The sequence below is a fragment of the Bombina bombina genome, chromosome 11, assembly GCF_027579735.1.
Source record: "Bombina bombina isolate aBomBom1 chromosome 11, aBomBom1.pri, whole genome shotgun sequence".
NCBI lineage: Eukaryota > Metazoa > Chordata > Amphibia > Anura > Bombinatoridae > Bombina > Bombina bombina.
The window spans coordinates 100,144,665-100,171,840 of NC_069509.1; the positions used below are offsets into that span (position 1 = coordinate 100,144,665).

General features: G+C 40.2%; 1 protein-coding gene across 2 annotated transcripts in view; it reads left to right on the top strand.

Annotated features, from left to right (window-relative positions):
- NUBP2 (NUBP iron-sulfur cluster assembly factor 2, cytosolic) overlaps positions 1-27,176 on the top strand; it is a 667,929-nt gene that overhangs the window by 556,006 nt on the left and 84,747 nt on the right. For both annotated transcript variants that reach the window (XM_053694649.1, XM_053694651.1), the window contains exon 6: positions 17,242-17,311. In XM_053694649.1, the coding sequence (XP_053550624.1) occupies positions 17,242-17,311 (70 nt within the window). The remainder of the gene's footprint in view (positions 1-17,241; positions 17,312-27,176) is intronic.

The following is a 27,176-nucleotide window of genomic DNA, read 5'->3' on the forward strand; positions in this document are numbered from 1 at the left end:
ACAAGATACCTCTAATGGCCTTTCTAGCGTGCCACATTATATTTTGAAACAAATTAACTCAATTTTGAAGAGTCACCTATTACACGATGTCTGGCGCACAATACACCCTACTTAGGAAACAACACACCCACATAAGAAATATTCCCATATAGATTTCTTTTTTACTGACTCGCGGGGGATAGCATATGTGCAGAGAAGTGACATAGATCCAATCACATGGTCGGACCATGCTCCAGTCTCTTTTGAAATGCTTTGGCCTGACACACCAGCTACATCCTTCACTTGGAGATTAGAAGACACACTTTTAGAATGCCCCGGAGTTGTTGAAGACATCAACTCGCATATGACAGACTACTTTGACATTAATATGACAGACAAACTGCCCCTGACTACTGTGTGGGAAGCACATAAAAGTGTTATTCGTGGCCATATCATTAAACACAAAGCTAGAATTCAGAAACAAAAAAAACAAAATATATGATCAGTTGCTGTGTGAGATTAAGACTCTAGAGGAGCAACATCAGAAAGACCCTCTCAGTGGGTACAAAGAGGCTAGGTTGAAACAGGCTAGGTTGGACTTCAGACAGCTTCTCCAAGATGAGAACCATAAGATAGCGACCTGGCTTAAACAGACATACTATGAAGGAGGAGACAGGGCGGGAAAGTTACTGGCTAGGACCCTTAAGAGATCCCAACTTAAGTCATATATATATTCAATGAAGGACGACGGAAATAAGATACATAGGGATAGTCTTGGTATAGCAGAGGTTTTCCGTTCCTACTACAGTAATCTTTATAATCTTAAATCCTCACCTGGGGTTCAGCCCGTGGACGTGTCTTGTCAGCCCCAACAAGTTTTGGAATACCTTAATAGGACGCACATGCCGTCCCTTGACAGGGAGGCGGTGGAGTTCCTGGAGTCTCCTTTGACTCAAGAGGAGATTGGTGATGCTCTACAAAGTCTCCCTATTGGAAAATGCCCAGGTCCTGATGGACTAGGGGCCAAATATAAGACCTTCCTGAAGGGGTTATTGCCACACCTTCAGACCATGTTCAACTCTTTGCCGGACGGGAAGACACTGCCGCCCTCTATGCTAGCGGCATATATCACTGTAATCCCCAAGCCGGGTAAACCGCCTGATAAACCACAGAGCTACAGGCCAATTTCGCTGTTGAACACCGATGTTAAGATTCTCGCGAAGGCCCTAGCAAACAGAGTGAATAGGTTTTTGCCGGGCCTGATCGCTCTAGATCAGGTTTTGTTTGTCCCAGGGCGAGAGGCGAGGGACAATACCCTTAAGGTATTGCAGTTGATCACGCACTCTGAACGGGGGGACTGCCGCTCACCCTGCTTTCTACAGACGCCGAAAAAGCATTTGATAGGGTGAGCTGGCAGTTCCTAAGAAGCACTTTAGAAAAGATGGGCTTTGGGAGTCGTTTCCTCGGAATGTTCTTCAGCCTCTATTCCGCACCAAATGCCCGGATCAGGGTTAATGGCCTACTTTCGGACCTAGTGTCAATCACTAAGGGAACCAGGCAGGGGTGCCCTTTGTCACCCCTGCTTTTCGCTATATCAGTGGAGGCACTGGCGTGCAATATTCGTGATAGTTGCCGAATCAAAGGATACTCACTTAGAAACAGAGAGTATAAGATAATAATGTATGCAGACGATCTGCTATTTACATTATCAGACCTGGAGACCTCTATCCCGACTCTGCTACAAGAATTTGTTAGATATGGAGAGGTTTCCAATTTCCTTCTCAATGCATCTAAATCGGAGATTTTGGTGGTCAATTTGTCCCCGTCCATTAAACGCTGGTTATCGACGCATAGTTCATTCCAGATAAATGACAAACACTTAAAATATCTGGGAATCTATCTGACAACCTCCATGTCTGATCTATTTGAGGCCAACTATGCAACCCTTAAACACACAATTGCTGCTGATCTAGCGTCATGGAAACATAAAACAGTTTCATGGCTGGGGAGAATAAGTGTAATCAAAATGAATGTGCTCCCCAGACTATTGTATTTGTTTCAAACGTTACCCATTCCGCTACCCCGCACCTTTCTTGCGTTGCTACAGGGACTAGTAGAAGAATATATATGGATGGGCATTAGGCCCAGAATCAATAGAGCGACGATGTCATTCCCAAGAGATGCGGGTGGCCTGGGCCTCCCGGATCTGACTCTGTACAGAAAAGCAGTGATTCTGCAAAGAGTGGTCGAATGGTGTCAGGAGGGTTCCCAGAAAGACTGGGTTAGAATTGATAGAGATATACTACAGGTGAGGGAATTGACGCCCCTTCTATGGACTGGTAATAGAGATAGGCATCACAGGTACTCGACTTCCCACTGTTGGAGGAACTATTTAACATGTGGGACAAAGCAATTCGGGTAGACACTCATATTTCCGCTCCGTTCTTTCCCTTGACACCGATTTACGGGAACCCGGAATTACCTCTGCGAGCTAGGATGCCCTTAGATCAGGTTAAACCTTTCCCTAACAGAGTGGCCACCTTTGTGATGACAGGGCGACTGAAGACTAAAACAGAGATCCTGGTAGACCACCCCGATGTGCCTATCCCATGGTTTGTTTATCTACAAATAGGGCATTATATCAACACTCACAAATATAGATCACAACTAATGAGGGAGCTTACACCATTTGAGACGCTTTGTACAAAGCAAACAGCATCTAAACATTTGATCTAATCCATTTACACATTACTTGTATGCCCAGTTGACAGTCCCCTCCCAAACTATACCAAAGTGTGGCACAAAGAGCTGGGTTCCAAACTCACAAAAGAGGAATGGCAGCGGATTTTCCGAGCCACAAAGAACTTCTCAGTCTCAGCACGAACACAAGAATCCCAGTATAAGCTGCTAAGCCAATGGTATCTCACACCATCCAGGCTAAAGAAAATCTACCCTAGAGCCTCTGATAGATGCTGGAGGGGCTGTGAGGAGACGGGTTCATTGTTGCATATATGGTGGGACTACCCTCTACCAGAGGGATTCTGGTCCTTAGTATGGGAAGAGATTCAAAACATATTAGACTTGAAGGTTGCAAAGACGCCTGAGACCTTACTATTTCGTTTTTTGGACAAGATACAGAACCCCTTGAAAAAGACCCTTCTAATGTTCATGTTAACAGGGGCAAAAAATCTGATTCCGCTTTGATGGAAGTCGTACCAGATCCCCACGCTTGTAGACTGGAGACAAAATGTGCAAAATATCCTATTACTTGAAAAATTTCATTATGTAAAGACTTCTAAATTGGAGGATTATGAGACGATGCTGTGTATGTGGAGGAGGCCCAGCTCTGAAAGGTGAAGGGATCCCTCCATGTGAGTAGAGAGGAGGGCTTGGGACGCTAGTGTCCTCGATACTTATTCTGTTTTTTTTTTTGTTTTTTTCCCCTATCCCCCCCATCCTATCCCCCATGGTTGTGTGGTTTCTGGAGGAGTGTGGACCTGCGGTTCTGCTGTTTGATAGTTCACCAGGACATGTTAACTTATTCTGTATTATATTGATAGACCTGATGTTAAACTATGTATTAATGCTATTAGTATACCGTGTCCCTACCTGGGGACTTGGATTCTGATTTAGGAAAAGAAAATGTAAGAAAATGTAAAGTAGAGCTAAATAAGTAATGAATGCTTTGAGGTCAGTGTTATTGAGATGTTTACTTGCCACTTGTATTGTGATAATGTTACTTACTGTCTGATAAAGCTTGTGAATCTTGTTTATTCTTTCAATAAAGCTCTTTGGAAAAAAAAAAAAGAAAAAGAGATGCTGTAAGAATTATTCTTTAATATGACTATTATATGCCTTGATTAGACAAAAAAAACCTAACTATAGACAAATATTCAATCTTGGTTATCTAACAGATTAAATTAATACTCATATCTATCAAATATTAGTTGACATAAATCATTTATTAATCACAACAAGATTAATACATACCTTGAGATCTTAAGGTAACAGATAACAATAGCTTAATACAAATTCAAAGCGTATATACACAATTTAAGCCAATCAAATTAGAGCATACCATAAGTGAAAGGCTAACTCTATATACTGTACGTTTACTACCTTAAAAGACTTTATAATTTTGACTGACATATAGAAAATACTATTTTAACTTGTTCATGTGCAGTGTTATAGGGAGTTAATAATAAGTGTCTAGCTAGCAGCAAAGGTGTTTTGATTGACAAGAGCAACGTACAATGTACATGTCACAGTCCTAAATACAGTGTCCTTGAAAAAGCATTAACCCATTACTAACTAAATTCTGACTAATCCTATCTGTTAATTACATTTATAACTCTACATTCCATACTCTATTGTATAACTCCATATTCTATATTTTATAACTCCGTATTCTATATTTTATAACTCCACATTCCTATATTCTATATTTTATAGCTCCACATTCCTATATTCTATATTTTATAACTCCACACAGGTATTAATAGGAAGGGAGATTTGCTGGAGTTTAATAATTTTTTATGTTTATTTTCTCTCTTTTTCTTTCTTTTTTTTTTTTTAGGCATGCCAAAAAACACCAACGGCTAGATTACGAGTTTTGCGTTAGGAGCTGAGCGGTGCTAAAGTGCAGTTTGTCACCGCTCACTTACCTGCAGCGCTGGTATTACAGGTTTTTTACAAACCCGGCGTTAAAAGGCAAGAAGTGAGCGTAGAGCAAAACTTTGCTCCACGCTACACTCAAATACCAGCGCTGCTTAAGTCAGCGGTGTGCTGGTTGTACATGCTCGTGCACGATTTCCCCATAGACATCAATGGGGAGAGCCGACTGAGAAAAAGTCCAACACCTGCAAAAAGCAGCGTATAACTCAGTAACGCAGCCCCATTGATTCCTATGGGGAAATAAGTTATGTTTACACCTAACACCCTAACATGAACCCCGAGTCTAAACACCCCTAATCTTATACTTATTAACCCCTAATCTGCCACCCCCTACATCGCCGACACCTACATTATATTTATTAACCCCTAATCTGCCGCTCCTGACATCACCGCCACCTACATTATACTTATGAACCCCTAATCTGCTGCCCCCAACATCGCTAACACCTAAATTATATTTATTAACCCCTAATCTGCCGCCCCCAACGTCGCCGCAACCTACCTACATTTATTAACCCCTAATCTGCCGCCCCCAACGTCGCCGCCACTATTCTAAATGTATTAACCCCTAAACCTAAGTCTAACCCTAACACCCCCTAACTTAAATATAATTTAAATAAATATAAAGAAAATTCATAACATTAACTAAATTTTTCCTATTTAAAACTAAATACTTACCTATAAACTAAACCCTAAACTAGCTACAATATAACTAATAGTTACATTGTAGCTAGCTTAGGCTTTATTTTTATTTTACAGGCAAGTTTGTATTTATTTTAACTAGGTAGAATAGTTACTAAATAGTTATTAACTATTTAATAACTACCTAGCTAAAATAAATACAAATTGATCTGTAAAATAAAACCTAACCTAATACAATTAAATAAATTAAATTAAATTAGCTAAATCACAAAAACACTAAATTACAGAAAATAAAAAACAAATTACAAAATCTTTAAACTAATTACACCTAATCTAATAGCCCTATCAAAATTAAAAAAGCCCCCCCCCAAAATAAAAAAAAACCCTAGCCTAAACTAATCTATCAATAGCCCTTAAATGGCCTTTTGCGGGGCATTGCCCCAAAGAAATCAGCTCTTTTACCTGTAAAAAAAAAAATACAAACAACCCCCCCAACAGTAAAACCCACCACCCACACAACCAACCCCCCAAATAAAAGCCTAACTAAAAAAAAACTACGCTCCCCATTGCCCTGAAAAGGGCATTTGGATGGGCATTGCCCTTAAAAGCTCTATTGCAGGCCCAAAGCCCTAACCTAAAAAATAAACCCACCCAATACACCCTTAAAAAAATACTAACACTAACCCCCGAAGATTCACTTACCGTGAGAAGTCTTCCTCCAAGCGGAAAGATCTCCTCAACGAAGCCGGCAGAAGTGGTCCTCCAGATGGACAGAAGTCTTCATCCAGGCGGCATCTTCTATCTTCATCCTTCTGGCGCGGAGTGGGTCCATCTTGAAGACATCCGACGCAGAGCATCCTCTCTTTCCGACGGACTAACGACGAATGAAGGTACCTTTAAATGACGTCATCCAAGATGGTGTCCCTTAGATTCCGATTGGCTGATAGAATTCTATCAGCCAATCGGAATTAAGGTAGAAGAAATCCTATTGGCTGATGCAATCAGCCAATAGGATTGAGCTTGCATTCTATAGGCTGTTCCAATAAGCCAATAGAATGCAAGCTCAATCCTATTGGCTGATTGGATCTTTATGCTACGGCTTTAATAGAATTCTATCAGCCAATTGGAATCTAAGGGACGCCATCTTGGATGATGTCATTTAAAGGTACCTTCATTCGTCATTAGTCCGTTGGAAGAAGAGGATGCTCTGCGTCGGATGTCTTCAAGATGGACCCGCTCCGCGCCGGAAGAATGAAGATGGAAGATGCCGTCTGGAGGATCACTTCTGCCCGTCTGGAGGACCACTTCTGCCAGCTTCGTTGAGGACATCTTGCCACTTGGATTAAGACTTCTCACGTTAAGTGAATCTTCGGGGGTTAGTGTTAGGATTTTTTTAAGGGTGTATTGGGTGGGTTTATTTTTTAGGTTAGGGCTTTGGGCCTGCAATAGAGCTAAATGCCCTTTAAAGGGCAATGCCCATCCAAATGCCCTTTTCAGGGCAATGGGGAGCTTAGGTTTTTTTAGTTAGGCTTTTATTTGGGGGGTTGGTTGTGTGGGTGGTGGGTTTTACTGTTGGGGGGTTGTTTGCATATATTTTTTACAGGTAAAAGAGCTGATTTCTTTGGGGCAATGCCCCGCAAAAGGCCCTTTTAAGGGCTATTGATAGTTTAGTTTAGGCTAGTTTTTTTTTTATTTTGGGGGGGCTTTTTTTATTTTGATAGGGCTCTTAGATTAGGTGTAATTAGTTTAAAGATCTTGTAATTTGTTTTTTATTTTCTATAATTTAGTGTTTGTTTTTTGTAATTTAGCTAATTTAATTTATTTAATTGTATTTAATGTAGGGAATTTATTTAATTGGAGTGTAGTGTTAGGTGTTAGTGTAACTTAGGTTAGGTTTTATTTTACAGGTCAATTTGTATTTATTTTAGATATGTAGCTATTAAATAGTTAATAACTATTTAGTAACTATTCTACCTAGTTAAAATAAATACAAACTTGCCTGTAAAATAAAAATAAAGCCTAAGCTAGCTAAAATGTAACTGTTAGTTATATTGTAGCTAGCTTAGGGTTTATTTTATAGGTAAGTATTTAGTTTTAAATAGGAATAATTTAGTTAATTATAGTAATTTTCTTTAGATTTATTTAAATTATATTTAAGTTAGGGGGTGTTAGGGTTTGGGTTAGACTTAGGTTTAAAGGGTTAATAAATTTAGAATAGTGGCGGTGACGTTGGGGATGGCAGATGAGGGGTTAATAAATGTAGGTACGTGTCGGCGATGTTGGGGCAGCAGATTAGGGGTTAATAAATATAATGTAGGTTGCGGCGATGTTAGGGGCGGCAGATTAGAGGTTACCAAGTATAATGTAGGTGGCGGCGATGTTAGGGGCGGCAGATTATGGGTTACTAATATTTAACTAGTATTTGCGAGGCGGGAGTGCAGCGGTTTAGTTGTTAATATGTTTATTCTAGTGGCGGCGATGTCCGTAGCGGCAGATTAGGGGTTCAATTTTTTTTTTAGCATTTGCAATGTGGGAGGGCCTTGGTTTAGGGGTTAATAGGTAGTTTATGGGTGCTTAGTGTACTTTTTAACACTTTAGTTAGGAGTTTTATGCTACGGCTTTGTAGTGTAAAACTCATAACTACTGACTTTAAAATGTGGTAGGAATCTTGGAGATAGAGGGTGTACTGCTCACTTTTTGGCCTCCCAGGACCAACTCGTAATACCGGTGCTATGGAAGTCCCATAGAAAAAAGGGTTTACAAAGTTTACGTAAGTCGGTTTGCGGTAAGGCCAAAAAAGTGTGCAGTGCCCCTAAAACCTTCAAGACTCGTAATACCAGCGGTAGTGAAAAAGCAGTGTTAGGACCTGTTAACACTGCTTTTTCAGCTTACCGCAACACTCGTAATGTAGCCGCAAGATCCTAAATATAATATTTTACATGTTTAGCCAAGCTCATAGCTATATAAAGCTAGATTGGAAACAAAATATATTGTCATTTCCATATGCCTAACTTAGACGGTATTCTCTATGTTGCTATTAATGACTGGTTTAACGTCTATGTAATGATTGTTTTCCTTTTTGTTAATTAAATTGTTTATGTTCATATTGGTAATGGAATTGTATTTGGTTTTGGAAAATAAATAAATGATTAAAAAAAAGAAATAACATTATTGTAGAATCTGCTAACTCTTTAGTTACTGTTTCCTCACTAATATTACCTTTATCTTAGGAAATCAGGATGCTGCTTGATGAAATTATTTATTTTATTAGACAGAAAATAAGTATTTACATAGAAACAAGTTACTGACTAATGTAAGGGAAGGGGGAGAGAGAGATGGAAGGGAAGAGGTGATTGAGAAGAGAGCTTAGCCTACATACAATGGCAACTTACTAACTTATATAGTCATTCATTCTCTCACATAGCCCAGCCCACACTCAGCTGTAAATTCCTCAGTCAGAGACAAGATGACATAATTAGATCAATGGGGGTTGAACCTCACTTCCTTAGGCTATTGGTAGAAACAGAGATAAAATCAGGGCCTTGTACACCATCTGTGCTGAAATGCTAAATGTTGTAAGGGTTGTAAAATTTCTTAGTGAATCCTGTGGTATCCTTTTGATCTATTGTTTACATACAGTGGTTCATCAGATTTCCAACTGGTTTTCACTTATCTTTGTCTTGTCACCTCTGAACTGGAAAAGCTGGTAACTGTAGGTCAGTGTGCATTTAACCCCTTATGTCCTTAATGTTGTAGACAAATGTCCGTAGATGTTAGCATTTCAGTATCCAATAACGTCCATGGAAATAATAGTCTGATATTAAAGTTAGATGTGTTCATAAAATACAACAATTATGCATCGATAGAGTCCTTAATTGTTTTAGCTATGTTGTTTGTTAGTTTAGTTGCTGTCTTTTTTGTATAGTAATATCTCCCTATTAAAATCTTCTGCTAAGACAATTGGAAACACTAAAGAAGTAATTACAGATCCTATGGGCAGATATCTTATAGTCAGGGGGTGCATTCAAGATACATTGGTCACTATTTGTAACGTCTACGCCCCTAATGAAAAACAAGACATTTTTTCGGCAAATCTCACACTTGTGGACCATTGCGTCAGCAAGTGTGAAATTTGCAGAAAAATGTCTTGTTTTTCATTAGCGGCGTAGACGTTAGTAATAGTGACCAATGTATCTTGAATGCACCCCTGACTATAATATGTCTTCCCATAGGATCTGTAATTACTTCTTCAGTGTTAAATTGGAGAGATTAGTGTATGAGAATGGATATCCCCCTTTTTTTTTTATCTGTTGTCGAATGGTAGTGAAGGGGGAAATTTTTAGACCAGTATTTTGGGATGACATTATTGGTAATGTGGGTTTCTTTCATGCAATTGGCAAGAGTCCATGAGCTAGTGACGTATGGGATATACAATCCTACCAGGAGGGGCAAAGTTTTCCAAACCTCAAAATGCCTATAAATACACCTCCCACCTCACTCACAATTCAGTTTTACAAACTTTGCCTCCTATGGAGGTGGTGAAGTAAGTTTGTGCTTGATTTCTATGATTTCTTCTATGATAAGCGCTTTTAAGCATTTTGAAGCCCAATTCCTCTCAGAGTACAGAGTTTGTCATAGGGATGTGAAGGGAGTACGCCTATTGATTTTATGGTTTTCCTTGTGGGAAATCTTTTCAAAGGTTCTCTGTTATCGGTCGTATGGATTCATCTCCTACCTCACTTTTCAGATCGACGATATACTCTTATATACCATTACCTCTGCTGATACTTTTTCAGTACTGCTTTGGCTATCTGCTATATGTGGATGGATGTCTTTCAGTAAGTATGTTTTTGTTATCTAAGACACACTCAGCTATGGTTTGGCGCTTTATGAGTTAATATAAAGTTTTAAATATATGTATTTTACTTATATTTGCCATGAGTCAGGTCTATGTATATTTCCTTTTGCAGACTGTCAGTTTCAGTTTGGGAAGCATGTTTAGGAAGTTATTTGTCTTACCTGGGGTCTTTTTTCTTTTAATTTTGCAGGCAAATTTAGGCTCGCGGGGGCGCAAAATGCTGTTATTTCTCCTGTTAAGTGTAGTCAGTCCACGGGTCATCATTACTTCTGGGATATTAACTCCTCCCCAACAGGAAGTGCAAGAGGATCACCCAAGCAGAGCTGCTATATAGCTCCTCCCCTCTACGTCACACCCAGTCATTCTCTTGCACCCAACTAATAGATAGGATGTGTGAGAGGACTGTGGTGATTATACTTAGTTTTTATATCTTCAATCAAAAGTTTGTTATTTTAAAACAGCACCGGAGTGTGTTGTTCCTTCTCAGGTAGAATTTGAAGAAGAATCTACCTGAGTTTTTGGATGATTTTAGCCGGCGTAGCTAAGATTCATTTTGCTGTTCTCGGCCATTCTGAGGAGTGAGGTAAACTTCAGATCAGGGGACAGCGGGCAGGTTCACCTGCAAAGAGGTATGTTGCAGTATATTATTTTCTGAGGAATGGAATTGACTGAGAAAATACTGCCGATACCGATATAATGTAAGTTCAGCCTTAAATGCAGTAGTAGCAACTGGTATCAGGCTGTTATGTATATATGTTTACACTTCAGTATTCTGGGGAATGGCACTTCACTGGGATAATACTATATGCATATAACTTTTAGCCTAACTTGCAGTGGGAACGTCTAGCAACAGGCTGTTTAATGACATTTCATGTTATTTGATTTTAATCGTTTTGCTGGCATGTTAAATCGTTTAATTATCTGAGGTACTGGGTGAAAAATTGTTTTGGGCACTGTTTTTCCACTTGGCTGTCGTTTATTTTAATTTAAGACAGTTTACTGAACTTCCCTCACTGCTGTGTGTGAGGGGGAGGGGCCTATTTTGGCGCTTTTGCTACGCATCAGAAATTCAGTCAAAAGTCTGTTTCTCTCCCTGCATGATCCGGATCGTCTCTACAGAGCTCAAGGGTCTTCAAAAATTATTTTGAGGGAGGTAATCACTCACAGCAGACCTGTGAGATTGTGCTTTGACTGTGATAAAAAACGTTTATATTTTGTACATTTTTTTCTGCTATTAAGGGTTAGTTATCCATTGCTAATGGGGGCAATCTTTTGCTAAATTTATGCCTTTACCGGGAAAAATTTGGTTTTTATAATTTCTCTGGTTCATTGTTATTCAACTGTCATAGTTTTTTTCTGTGCTTCTTAAAGGCACAGTGCGTTTTTCATATTACTTGTAAATTGAGTTGAAAAGTATTTCCAAGCTTGCTAGTTTAATTGCTAGTTTGTTAAACATGTCTGACTCAGAGGAATATCTCTGTGCTATATGTGCAAAAGCCAAGGTGGAGCCCAATAGAAATTTATGTACTAATTGCATTGATGCTACTTTAAATAAAAGTCAATCTGTACAAATTGAACATCATTCACCAAACAACGAGGGGGAAGTTATGCCGACTAACTTGCCTCACGTGTCAGTACCTGCATCTCCCGCTCGGGAGGTGCATGATATTGTAACGCCGAGTACTTCAGGGCGGCCATTACAAATCACACTACAGGACATGGCTAATGTTATGACTGAAGTTTTGTCTAAATTACCAGAACTTAGAGGTAAGCGAGATCACTCTGGGGTGAGAACAGAGTGTGCTGATAATATTAGGGCCATGTCAGATACTGCGTCACAATTTGCAGAACATGAGGACGGAGAGCTTCAATCTGCAGGTGACGGATCTGATCCAAATAGAGTGGATTCAGACATTTCAAACTTTAAGTTTAAACTAGAAAACCTCCGTGTACTGCTAGGGGAGGTATTAGCGGCTCTGAATGATTGTAACACGTTGCAATCCCAGAGAAATTATGTAGGCTGGATAGATACTATGCAGTACCAGCGAGTACTGACGTATTTCCTATACCTAAGAGGCTTACAGAGATAATTACTAAGGAGTGGGATAGGCCCGGTGTACCCTTTTCCCCCCCTCCTGTATTTAGAAAAATGTTTCCAATAGACGCCACCACACGGGACTTATGGCAGATGGTCCCTAAGGTGGAGGGAACGGTTTCTACTCTGGCTAAGCGTACCACTATCCCGGTGGAGGATAGCTGTGCCTTTTCAGATCCAATGGATAAAAAATTAGAGGGTTACCTTAAGAAAATGTTTGTTCAACAAGGTTTTATATTGCAACCCCTTGCATGTATTGCGTCTGTCACGGCTGCGGCCGCATTTTGGTCCGAGTCTCTGGAAGAGACTCTTGACTCAATAACTATAGATGAGATTTCAAATAAGCTTAAAACCCTTAAGCTAGCTAATTCATTTATTTCAGATGCCGTAGTACATTTAACTAAACTTACGGCTAAGAATTCCGGATTCGCCATTCAGGCACGTAGAGCACTGTGGCTAAAATCCTGGTCAGCTGATGTTACTTCTAAATCTAAATTACTTAACATACCTTTCAAAGGGCAGACCTTATTCGGGCCCGGTTTGAAAGAAATTATCGCTGACATTATAGGAGGTAAAGGCCATGCCCTGCCTCAAGACAGAGCCAAACCTAGGGCTAGACAGTCTAATTTTCGTGCCTTTCGTAACTTCAAGGCAGGAGCAGCATCAACTTCCTCTGCACCAAAACAGGAAGGAGCTGTTGCTCGCTACAGACAAGGCTGGAAACCTAACCAGTCCTGGAACAAGGGCAAGCAGGCCAGAAAACCTGCTGCTGCCCCTAAGACAGCATGAATTGAGGGCCCCCGATCCCGGATCTTTTGCTAATGGGAGTGATCCACCCGGTTCCGCGGTCGGAGCACGGACAGGGGTTTTACTCAAATCTGTTTGTGGTTCCCAAGAAAGAAGGAACCTTCAGACCAATCTTGGATTTAAAGATCTTAAACAAATTCCTAAGAGTTCCATCGTTCAAAATGGAAACTATTCGGACAATCTTACCCATGATCCAAAAGGGTCAGTACATGACCACAGTGGATTTAAAGGACGCTTACCTTCACATACCGATTCACAAAGATCATTACCGGTATCTAAGGTTTGCCTTCCTAGACAGGCATTACCAGTTTGTAGCTCTTCCATTCGGATTGGCTACGGCTCCAAGAATCTTCACAAAGGTTCTGGGCGCTCTTCTGGCGGTACTAAGACCGCGAGGAATTTCGGTGGCTCCGTACCTAGACGACATTCTGATACAAGCGTCAAGCTTTCAAACTGCCAAGTCTCATACTTTTTCCAAATTTTACAAATTTGACACTTTTGCTTCTTCAGAGGCTGTTTTTGGGAGAAAGGTTCATCAGGCAGTGGTCCCTTCCGTATAAAGATCCTGCCTGTCCCTCCCGTCATCCGTGTACTTTAGCTTTGGTATTGGTATCCCAGAAGTAATGATGACCCGTGGACTGACTACACTTAACAGGAGAAAACATAATTTATGCTTACCTGATAAATTCCTTTCTCCTGTAGTGTAGTCAGTCCACGGCCCGCCCTGTTTTTTATGGCAGGTCTAAATTTTTAAATTATACTCCAGTCACCACTGCACCCTATAGTTTCTCCTTTCTCGTTTGGTTCTCGGTCGAATGACTGGGTGTGACGTAGAGGGGAGGAGCTATATAGCAGCTCTGCTTGGGTGATCCTCTTGCACTTCCTGTTGTGGAGGAGTTTATATCCCAGAAGTAATGATGACCCGTGGACTGACTACACTACAGGAGAAAGGAATTTATCAGGTAAGCATAAATTATGTTTTATTGCGTCATTCTTGGAGTGAGAATTTTTGGCGCAAAGGTACATCTTTGATGATGCAAGTTCATCATTTCTGGTGTCTTAGTTGACGCCAGGTTTCCTTGCACGAGGTTGCATCTGTTATGACGTGAGTTGCGTCATTTCCGGATGTTGTTGGCGCCAAAAAAAATGTCAACTTCTTTTTGCGTTGTGCGTCATACTTGGCGCCAAGAAATGTAGTTTATTTTTCACCCCACTTCCTATATGCTTATTGCCTTCTATGGTCAGAGGGCATTTTTTCCCATTCCTGAAACTGCCATATAAGGAAATTATAATTTTGTTTTAATGTTATTTTTCCTTTTACATTTCGCAAGATTTCTCAATCTGATCCTGACTCAGAAGCAACTGTTGGAACCCTGCTGCCTGTTCACAGTTCTACCTAAGATACGTGTATCTGTTGTAAGTTAGTTGAGATTATACCTCCAGCTGTAGTATGTAACAGTTGTCATGATAAGCTTTTGAATGCAGAAAGCGTTTCTATAAGTACTAGTACAGTTTCTGTTGTTCCTTTAACATCTAATATACATGATATTCCTGATGATATGAAAAATTATATTGCTGATGCAATACAGAAGGCTTTGTCTGCTTTTCCGCCTTCTAATAAACGTAAAAGGTCTTTTAAAACTTCTCATAAAATTGATGAAATTGCTAATGACCGACAACATACTGAAATATCCTCCTCTGATGAGGATCTCTCTGATTCAGAAGATCCTACCTTAGACATTGACACTGACAAATCTACTTATCTTTTCAAGATTGAGTATATTCGTTCCTTGTTAAAAGTGAAGGAGTCTAGTCCTCTTGATATCAAAACTAGTAAACGTTTAAATTCTGTTTATAAACCTCTTGAGGTTTTTCCAGTTCCTGATGCTATTTCTGATGTGATTGCTAAGGAATGGATTAAGCCTGGTACTACTTTCATTCCTTCTTCAAGGTTTAAAAGGTTGTACCCTTTCCCAGCGGCAAAAAATCCCCAAAGTTGATGGGGCTATTTCTAATCTTGCCAAACGTACTACTATTCCTATGGAAGACAGTACTTCCTTTAAAGATCCTTTAGATAGGAAACTTGAATCTTATCTAAGGAAAGCTTATTTATATTCTCAAATCTTGGAATGCTGACATGGTATCTAAGTCTACATTACTATCTCTTTCTTTCCAAGGTAACAATTTATTTGGTTCTCAGTTGGATTCAATTATTTCAACTATCACTAGGGGGAAGGGAGGTTTTTGCCTCAGGATAAAAGATCTAAGGGTAAATCTAAAGCTTCTAATCGTTTTCGTTCTTTTCGACAGAACAAGGAACAGAAAACCAATCCTTCCCCTAAAGACTCTGGTTCCAATTGGAAACCTTCTTCAAGTTGGAATAAATCCAAGCCTTTTAAGAAACCAAAGCCAGCCCCCAAGTCTGCATGAAGGTGCAGCCCTCTTTCCAGTTCAGCTCGTGGTGGGCAGATTGAAATTTTTCCAAGACATTTGGGCAGATTCTGTTCAAAATCAGCGGATTCAGAGTATTGTCTCTCAAGGGTATCAAATAGGTTTCAGAGTAGGACCTCCTGTGAGAAGATTCTTTCTCTTTCACATTCCAGCAAATCCGGTGAAGGCTCAGGCTTTTCTGAAGTGTGTTTCAGATGTAGAGCTTTCAGGGCTAATACCAGTTCCGTTTCAGGAACAGGGTCTGGGGTTTTATTCATATCTATTCATTGCCCAAAAGAGAGAAAATTCATTCAGGCCTGTTCTGGATCTGAAGTTTTTGAATCGTTTTATAAGAGTCCCAACTTTCAAGATGGTGACTATGAGGACTATTTTGCCTTTTGCTCAGCAGGGTCATTATATGTCCACGATAGACTTGCAAGATGCATATCTTCACATTCCGATTCATCCCGACCACTATCGGTTTCTGAGATTCACTTTTCTAGACAAGATTAACCAATTTCGGACTTTACCCGCAACATATATATATATATATATATATATATATATATATATATATATATATGTGTGTGTGTGTGTGTTAAACTGTGCAGTATTGTATGTGAAATGTTTAAACAATCAGAGCTAACATTTGTAGTATAGGAGATGCCCCTATAGAAAAGTGTTATCCTAATGTTGAGAGAGTGAACACTGGTCCATGCAAGGGAGAAGGAGATGAGACGGTAAGGCTGAGGTTTTGCCCAAGGGGGGCTGAGAGAGTAATCTTAAAGGATAAGCAGAGCGGTGTTTAAAGAAGAAAATGAAAGGATAAGGAGGATGCTGAAAGGAAAAAGGAATGAGAAGACTGAAGAGGTAGTTGTGTTCTCTCACAACCACCTCTCCACCCAGCTCCAAGAGCAGAGGGGAGAAAAAGGGGAGGAGGACTGTGTTTTAAGGAGGAAGGGCTAAGAAGATGAGCAAAAGATGGTGTGTGAGGGTTATTAGGGTTGAGAGGGTGAACAGAGTGTGTAAGAAATTGCTGAGAAGATGAAGAAGAGGGAGTTCTCAACTGTGCTTTAGAAATATGGATAGAAAAAACATCTTAGTGCTTAAATCTTATGCCACTTATAATCAGAGGCCTATTTAAAATACCAACCATAATTCGTATTAAAGGGACAGTCTACAATTTAATATTGTTTTAAAAGATAAATAATACCTGTATTAACCATTCCCCAGTTTTGCATAACCACAGTTATATTAATATGCTTTTTACCTCTGATTACATTGTATCTAAGCATCTTCTGACAGCCCCCTGAACACGTCTTTGTATTTATTATCTATTGACTTGCAGTTAGTGTTGTGCTAAATCTTAAATAACTTCTTAAGCGTGAACACATTGTTATCTATATGGCCCATGTGAACTAGCAGCCTCCTGTTGTGAAAGGCAAATACAAAAGCATGTGATTAAGAGGCTGTCAATAGAGCCATTGAAACAGGCAGAAATTTAGAGGATTAAATGTTATAAAGTATATTAATCTAACAATGTTGGTTGTGCAAAGCTGGGGAATGGGTAGTTAAAGGCATTATCTATCTTTTTAAACAATAACAATTTTAGTGTCCCTTTAAACTGTGTCAATATGTGCTACCACGGATCATAATAACTTTTAACATCTTTTAAAATTATTTTAATTAGTTGTATTTGTTTTTTTTTAGTTGTGTTTGTTAAGTGATCAGTGTTGTCTCTGTTGTTCTCCTATAGGAATGCACAAATATATTTTCCAAGGGAGGAGGTGAGCAGCTGGCACAGCATGCTGGAGTTCCTTTTCTAGGTATGTAGAAATTCTGCTGTAAAACATCACTTTTTGACATTGGTTTTAAATATGTGTGTTTATATATTTAAATATAAATCACTGTGCAAAGGTTTTAGAAAGGTGCTTCAAATCAATATTTGGTGCGACTACCCTTTGCCTTTAAAACATCATCAATTGACACAATGTCTCTCCCAAGCATCTACTGTCCTGAGCGGTCTGGTCAGAAGTAGTCTTCATGAAAGATCTGTGGCCAAAAGCCATACTTCTGATGAGGATAAAGAGACTCAACTATGCAAGAAAACACAGGGACTGTGGGTAATTTGAGATAAAATTAAATAACTGGAGGTATTTAACCAAAGGTAGAAACTCGGACGTGCAGTTGTTTCTGCGCTTGATTTCAAGTAGCCATCTTGTATAACTGTATAGTGTTCTCAGTTTCAGTACTAATTATGGTCCCTATCAGGAATAATGGGTTATCAAGTATTGGTGTTAAAGTGGATGGTATAGAAGAAATATTTTTAAATGTTCTTAAATATTTATTCCAGATTTAAATAGTTTCTGATTTGATGGTCATGTAGAAAAGCCTCTTTGGTTGGGGGGCAGCCAGCAGGCACCATCCAGCTGCCAACTTCCTGTAAAGTCATGCTTTATTCAAATAGAGTACAACTTTACTAGGGCATTTTTTTCACTAATCAAAGATCCTATTATTTTATAATACAATACCTTTGGAACCCCTAACCTTCCCCCCCCCCCCAACTTCTTATATCTCTACAGTGTGCTAGCTGCTATACAGGGATGCTTGTGTTGCCATATATAGGACTTTTGGGATTTGAATATCATCCTATCTGTAAGGGGAATTGGTAAAATTTGAAAGTAATACAAGAAACATGGTAATATTACCATTTTATCATGTTCACTCTTCCCTCCAATGATAAAGATTTTTTCTCCCAGTTTTGTATTGACATTTATATATCCCATAATAAAATAAAGCATCATAGTTAAGAGACACTAAATTTGCACGGTTAAGCATTACCTGTGCACCTACATATTTTATAGATTTTTCTTGATTCTACATAGTAACATAGTAGATAAGGTTGAAAAAAGACTGAAGTCCATCGAGTTCAACCTATACAAATCTAAAATACTTACAAAAGCTTAAATAACCCCATTAAAATGTGACCCATTTAATACTAGCAATCATATCCATGAATTTTGTTTATATACAGAAATTTATCCAGACTATTTTTAAATGTATCTATGGTATTGGCATTCACTACCTCCTTTGGTAATGAGTTCCACAATTTTATTGCTCTTACAGTGAAAAAACGTTTCCGTTGCAGGAGATTAAATCTCCTTTCCTCCAACCTTAAATTATGACCTCTTGTCAGAAACAATTTTCTTGGAATAAACAGAGCTTCTGCCATCTCTGTATATGGGCCTTGAATATATTTATATAAAGTAATCATGTCACCTCTCAAGCGCCTTTTTTCTAAAGAAAACAGACCCAGTTTGGCTAGCCTCTCCTCATAGGTTAATTTCTCCAATCCCCTTATTAGCTTTGTGGCCCTTCTCTGAACTTTTTCTAGTTCTGCAATATCTTTTTTTAGCAATTGGTCCCCAGAACTGCACTCCAAACTCAAGGTGAGGTCTTACCAGGGCTTTATATAATGACAGAATTATGCTTTCCTCCCTTGAATCAATGACTCTTTTAATACATGCTAGTATCTTATTAGCCTTTGAAGCCGCTGCCCTGCATTGTGCACCCATCTTTAGCTTGTTATCTATTACTACTCCCAAATCCCTTTCCTCCTGTGTTTGGCTAAGTCTTGTCCCATTTAAAAAATATGTAGCCTGCTTATTTTTACTTCCAAAATGTAGAAGCTTTTTTCCCTCTTAATATAGTCCATGACAGTCTTGTCTATTTTAACACCCAACAATTCTGATTTTGTAACATTTACATGTAAATTTTAATAGAGCCCATAAGTTTCTAACACTTCCCTAAGGAAGTTCCATAATTTCCAGTGTGATGAAGGGGTAACATAGTAACCTAGTAGATGAGGTTGAAAAAAGACCGAAGTCCATTGGGTTCAACCTATACAAATCTAATATACAAAAAGTTGATCTTAAATTAATCCCACTAAAAGGTAACCCATTTAATACAAGCAATCCTATCCATAAATTTTGTTTCTAGCCTGAAATGTATCCAAGCAATTTCTTTCATGTAATTAGCAAGAGTCCATGAGCTAGTGACGTATGGGATATACATTCCTACCAGGAGGGGCAAAGTTTCCCAAACCTCAAAATGCCTATAAATACACCCCTCACCACACCCACAAATCAGTTTTACAAACTTTGCCTCCCATGGAGGTGGTGAAGTAAGTTTGTGCTAGATTTTTCGTTGATATGCGCTTCGCAGCAGGCTGGAGCCCGGTTTTCCTCTCAGTGTGCAGTGAATGTCAGAGGGATGTGAAGAGAGTATTGTCTATTTGAATTCAATGATCTCCTTCTACGGGGTCTATTTCATAGGTTCTCTGTTATCGGTCGTAGAGATTCATCTCTTACCTCGCTTTTCAGATCGACTATATACTCTTATATATACCATTACCTCTACTGATTCTCGTTTCAGTACTGGTTTGGCTTTCTACTACATGTAGATGAGTGTCCTGGGGTAAGTAAGTCTTATTTTTTGTGACACTCTAAGCTATGGTTGGGCACTTAAATATAAAGTTCTAAATATACGTGTTTAAACATTTATTTGCCTTGATTCAGGATGTTCAATATTCCTTATTTCAGACAGTCAGTTTCATTATTTGGGATAATGCATTTGAATAATCAATTTTTTTCTTACCTTAAAATTTGACTTTTTTTCCTGTGGGCTGTTAGGCTCGCGGGGGCTGAAAATGCTTCATTTTATTGCGTCATTCTTGGCGCGGACTTTTTTGGCGCAAAAAATTTTCTTTATTTCCGGCGTCATACTTGTCACCGGAAGTTGCGTCATTTTTTTGACGTTTTTGCGCCAAAAGTGTCGGCGTTACCGGATGTGGCGTCATTTTTGGCGCTAAAAGCATTTAGGCGCCAAATAATGTGGGCGTCTTTTTTAGTGCTAAAAAAAAATATGGGCGTCATTATTGTCTCCACATTATTTAAGTCTCATTGTTTATTTGCTTCTGGTTGCTAGAAGCTTGTTCACTGGCATTTCTCCAACATAGGTGTGTCCGGTCCACGGCGTCATCCTTACTTGTGGGATATTCTCTTCCCCAACAGGAAATGGCAAAGAGCCCAGCAAAGCTGGTCACATGATCCCTCCTAGGCTCCGCCTACCCCAGTCATTCTCTTTGCCGTTGTACAGGCAACATCTCCACGGAGATGGCTTAGAGTTTTTTAGTGTTTTTTTTGTTATCAAGTTTATGCCTGTTTAACATGTCTGAACTACCAGATAGATTGTGTTCTGACTGTGGGGAAACCAAGGTTCCTTCTCATTTAACTATATGTATTTTATGTCATAAAAAAATTTAGTAAAAATGATGCCCAAGATGATTCCTCAAGTGAGGGGAGTAAGCATGGTACTGCATCATCCCCTCCTTCGTCTACACCAGTCTTGCCCATACAGGAGGCCCCTAGTACATCTAGTGCGCCAATACTCCTTACTATGCAACATTTAACGGCTGTAATGGATAATTCTATCAAAAACATTTTAGCCAATATGCCCACTTATCAGTGAAAGCGCGACTGCTCTGTTTTAGAAAATTCTGTAGAGCATGAGAACGCTGATGATATGGTTTCGGAAGGGCCCCTACACCAGTCTGAGGGGGCCAGGGAGGTTTTGTCTGAGGGAGAAATTTCAGATTCAGGAAACATTTCTCAACAAGCTGAACCTGATGTGATTACTTTTAAATTTAAGTTGGAACATCTCCGCGCTCTGCTTAAGGAGGTGTTATCCAATTTGGATGATTGTGATTATCTGGTCATTCCAGAACCACTATGTAAAATGGAAAAGTTCTTAGAGGCCCCGGGGCCCCCCGAAGCTTTTCCTATATCCAAGCGGGTGGCGTACATTGTTAGTAAAGAATGGGACAGGCCCGGTATACCTTTAGTACCTCCCCCCATATTTATAAAATTGTTTTCCTATAGTCGACCCCAGAAAGGACTGATGGCAGACAGTCCCCAAGGTCGAGGGGGCGGTTTCTACTCTACACAAGCGCGCCACTATACCCATAGAAGATAGTTGTGCTTTCCAAGATCCTATGGATAAAAAATTAGAAGGTCTGCTAAAGATGTTTGTTCAGCAAGGTTCCCTTCTACAACCAATTGCATGCATTGTCCCTGTCACTGCAGCCGCGTGTTTCTAGTTTGATGAGCTAGGAAAGGCGATTATTAGTAATTCTTCTTCTTATGAGGAGATTATGGACAGAATTCGTGCTCTTAAATTGGCTAATTCTTTCACCCTAGACGCCACCTTGCAATTGGCTAGGTTAGCGGCGAAAAAATTCTGGGTTTGCTATTGTGGCGCAGAGCGCTTTGGTTAAAATCTTGGGCAGCGGATGCGTCTTCCAAGAACAAATTGCTTGACATTCCTTTCAAGGGGAAAACACTCTTTGGCCCTGACTTGAAAGAGATTATCTCTGATATCACTGGGGGCAAGGGCCACGCCCTTCCTCAGGATAGGTCTTTTCAAGACCAAAAATAAACCTAAGTTTCGTCCCTTTCGCAGAAACGGATCAGCCCCATGGGCTACGTCCTCTAAGCAGGAAGGTAATACTTCTCAAGCCAATCCAGCCTGGAGACCTATGCAAGGCTGGAACAAAGGAAAGCAGGCCAGGAAACCTGCCACTGCTACCAAGACAGCATGAAATGCGGGCCCCCGATCCGGGACCGGATCTGGTGGGGGGCAGACTCTCTCTCTTCGCTCAGGCTGGGGCAAGAGATGTTCTGGATCCTTGGGCGCTAGAAATAGTCTCCCAAGGTTATTCTCTGGAGTTCAAGGGGCTTCCTCCAAGGGGGAGGTTCCACAGGTCTCAGTTGTCTTCAGACCACATAAGAAGACAGGCATTCTTACATTGGGTAGAAGACCTGCTAAAAATGGGAGTGATTCATCCTGTTCCATTAGGAGAACTAGGGATGGGGTTCTACTCCAATCTGTTCATAGTTCCCAAAAAAGAGGGAACGTTCAGACCAATCTTAGATCTCAAGATCTTGAACAAGTTTCTCAAGGTTCCATCGTTCAAGATGGAAACCATTCGAACACTTCTTCCTTCCATCCAGGAAGGTCAATTCATGACCAAGGTGGATTTCAAGGATGCGTATCTACATATTCCTATCCACAAGGAACATCATCGGTTCCTAAGGTTTGAATTCCTGGACAAGCATTTCCAGTTCGTGGCGTTTTCTTTCGGATTAGCCACTGCTCCTAGGATTTTCTCATAGGTACTAGGGTCCCTTCTGGCGGTGCTAAGACCAAGGGGCATTGCTGTAGTACCTTACTTGGACGACATTCTGATTCGAGCGTCGTCCCTTCCTCAAGTAAAGGCTCACACGGACATTGTCCTGGCCTTTCTCAGATCTCACGGATGGAAAGTGAACGTGGAAAAGAGTTCTCTATCTCCGTCAACGAGGGTTCCCTTCTTGGGAACTATAATAGACTCCTTAGAAATGAGGATTTTTCTGACAGAAGCCAGAAAAACAAAACTTCTAGACTCTTGTCGGATACTTCATTCCGTTCCTCTTCCTTCCATAGCGCAGTGCATGGAAGTGATAGGTTTGATGGTAGCGGCAATGGACATAGTTCCTTTTGTGCGCATTCATCTAAGACCATTACAACTGTTCATGCTCAGTCAGTGGAATGGGGACTATTCAGACTTGTCTCCGAAGATACAAGTAAATCAGAGGACCAGAGACTCATTCCGTTGGTGGCTGTCCCTGGACAACCTGTCACAAGGGATGACCTTCCGCAGACCAGAGTGGGTCATTGTCACGACCGACGCCAGTCTGATGGGCTGGGGCGCGGTCTGGGGATCCCTGAAAGCTCAGGGTCTTAGGTCTCGGGTAGAATCTCTACTACCGATAAATATTCTGGAGCTGAGAGCGATATTCAATGCTCTCAAAGCTTGGCCTCAGCTAGCGAGGGCCAAGTTCATACATCAACCATCAGGGGGGAACAAGGAGTTCCCTAGCGATGGAAGAAGTGACCAAAATCATTCTATGGGCGGAGTCTCACTCCTGCCACCTGTCTGCTATCCACATCCCAGGAGTGGAAAATTGGGAAGCGGATTTTCTGAGTCGTCAGACATTGCATCCGGGGGAGTGGGAACTCCATCCGGAAATCTTTGCCCAAGTCACTCAACCGTGGGGCATTCCAGACATGGATCTGATGGCCTCTCGTCAGAACTTCAGAGTTCCTTACTACGGGTACAGATCCAGGGATCCCAAGGCGGCTCTAGTGGATGCACTAGTAGCACCTTGGACCTTCAAACTAGCTTATGTGTTCCCGCCGTTTCCTCTCATCCCCAGGCTGGTAGCCAGGATCAATCAGGAGAGGGCGTCGGTGATTTTGATAGCTCCTGCGTGGCCACGCAGGACTTGGTATGCAGATCTGGTGAATATGTCATCGGCTCCACCATGGAAGCTACCTTTGAGACGAGACCTTCTTGTTCTAGGTCCGTTCGACCCACTCCAGCTGACTGCTTGGAGATTGAACGCTTGATCTTATCAAAGCGAGGGTTCTCAGATTCTGTTATTAATACTCTTGTTCAGGCCTGAAAGCCTGTAACCAGAAAAATTACCACATAATTTGGTATATCTGTTGGTGTGAATCTGCAGGATTCCCTTGGGACAAGGTTAAGATTCCTAAGAGTCTATCCTTCCTTCGAGAAGGATTGGAAAAAGGATTATCTGCAAGTTCCTTGATGGGACAGATTTCTGCCTTGTCTGTGTTACTTCACAAAAAGCTGGCAGCTGTGCCAGATGTTCTAGCCTTTGTTCAGGCTCTGGTTAGAATCAAGCCTGTTTACAAAATTTTGACTCCTCCTTGGAGTCTCAACCTAGTTCTTTCAGTTCTTCAGGGGGTTCCGTTTGAACCCTTACATTCCGTTGATATTAAGTTATTATCTTGGAAAGTTTTGTTTTTGGTTGCAATTTCTTCTGCTAGAAGAGTTTCAGAATTATCTGCTCTGCAGTGTTCTTCTCCTTATCTGGTGTTCCATGCAGATAAGGTGGTTTTGCGTACTAAACCTGGTTTTCTTCCAAAAGTTGTTTCTAACAAAAACATTAACCAGGAGATAGTTGTGCCTTCTTTGTGTCCTAATCCAGTTTCAAAGAAGGAACGTTTGTTGCACAACTTGGATGTAGTTCGTGCTCTCAAATTTTACTTAGCAGCTACTAAGGATTTCAGACAAACTTTGTCTTTGTTTGTTGTTTATTCTGGTAAACGGAGAGGTCAAAAAGCAACTTCTTCCTCTCTCTCCTTCTGGATTAAAAGCATTATCCGATTGGCTTATGAGACTGCCGGACGGCAGCCTCCTGAAAGAATCACAGCTCACTCCACTAGGGCTGTGGCTTCCACATGGGCCTTCAAGAACGAGGCTTCTGTTGATCAGATATGTAAGGCAGCGACTTGGTCTTCACTGCACACTTTTTCTAAATTTTACAAATTTGATACTTTTGCTTCTTCTGAGGCTATTTTTGGGAGAAAGGTTTTGCAAGCCGTGGTGCCTTCCATTTAGGTGACCTGATTTGCTCCCTCCCTTCATCCGTGTCCTAAAGCTTTGGTATTGGTTCCCACAAGTAAGGATGACGCCGTGGACCGGACACACCTATGTTGGAGAAAACAGAATTTATGTTTACCTGATAAATTACTTTCTCCAACGGTGTGTCCGGTCCACGGCCCGCCCTGGTTTTTTAATCAGGTCTGATAATTTAGTTTCTTTAACTACAGTCACCACGGTACCATATGGTTTCTCCTATGCAAATATTCCTCCTTAACGTCGGTCGAATGACTGGGGTAGGCGGAGCCTAGGAGGGATCATGTGACCAGCTTTGCTGGGCTCTTTGCCATTTCCTGTTGGGGAAGAGAATATCCCACAAGTAAGGATGACGCCGTGGACCGGACACACCGTTGGAGAAAGTAATTTATCAGGTAAACATAAATTCTGTTTTTTTCCCATTCCTGAAACTGTCATTTAAGGAATTTGATCAATTTTGCTTTATATGTTGTTTTTTCTATTACATATTGCAAGATGTCTCAGATTGACCCTGAATCAGAAGATACTTCTGGAAAATCGCTGCCTGATGCTGGATCTACCAAAGTTAAGTGTATTTGCTGTAAACTTGTGGTATCTGTTCCTCCGGCTGTTGTTTGTAATGAATGTCATGACAAACTTGTTAATGCAGATAATATTTCCTTTAGTAATGTTCCATTACCTGTTGCTGTTCCATCAACATCTAATACTCAGGGTGTTCCTGTTAACATAAGAGATTTTGTTTCTAAATCTATTAAGAAGGCTATGTCTGTTATTCCTCCTTCCAGTAAACGGTCTTTTAAAACTTCTAATTTTTCAGATGAATTTTTAAATGAACATCATCATTCTGATTCTGATAATGATTCCTCTGGTTCAGAGGATTCTGTTTCAGAGGTTGATACTGATAAATCTTCATATTTATTCAAAATGGAATTTATTCGTTCTTTACTTAAAGAAGTCTTAATTGCATTAGAAATAGAGGGAATGGAATAATTTGGGTAATTCATTTACTCCTTCTAAACGTTTTAAGCAATTATATCCTGTGCCATCTGACAGATTAGAGTTTTGGGACAAAATCCCTAAGGTTGATGGGGCTATCTCTACTCTTGCTAAACGTACTACTATTCCTACGGCAGATAGTACTTCCTTTAAGGATCCTTTAGATAGGAAAATTGAATCCTTTCTTAGAAAAGCTTACTTATGTTCAGGTAATCTTCTTAGACCTGCTTTATCTTTAGTGGATGTTGCTGCAGCTTCAACTTTCTGGTTGGAAGCTTTAGCGCAACAAGTAACAGATCATAATTCCCATAGCATTGTTAATCTTCTTCAACATGCTAATAATTTTATTTGTGATGCCATCTTTGATATCATTAGGGTTGATATATGTCTTTAGCTATTTTAGCTAGAAGAGCTTTATGGCTTAAAACTTGGAATGCTGATATGTCTTCTAAGTCAAATTTGCTTTCCCTTTCTTTCCAGGGTAATAAATTATTTGGTTCACAGTTGGATTCTATTATTTCAACTGTTACTGGGGGGAAAGGAACTTTTTTACCACAGGATAAAAAATCTAAAGCTAAATTTAGGTCTACTAATCGTTTTCGTTCCTTTCGTCACAATAAGGAATAAAAGCCTGATCCTTCCCCTTCAGGAGCGGTATCAGTTTGGAAACCATCTCCAGTCTGGAATAAATCCAAGCCTTTTAGAAAGCCAAAGCCAGCTCCCAAGTCAACATGAAGGTGCGGCCCTCATTCCAGCCCAGCTGGTAGAGGGCAGATTACGATTTTTCAAAGAAATTTGGATCAATTCGATTCACAATCTTTGGATTCAGAACATTGTTTCACGAGGGTACAGAATAGGCTTCAAGATAAGGCCTCCTGCAAGAAGATTTTTTCTTTCTCGCGTTCCTTTAAATCCAGTGAAGGCTCAAGCGTTTCTGAAATGTGTTTCAGATCTAGAGTTGGCTGGAGTAATTATGCCAGTTCCAGTTTTGGAACAGGGTCTGGGGTTTTACTCAAATCTATTCATTGTACCAAAGAAGGAGAATTCCTTCAGACCAGTTCTGGATCTAAAAATATTGAATCGTTATGTAAGAATACCAACATTCAAAATGGTAACTATAAGGACTATTCTACCTTTTGTTCAGCAAGGGC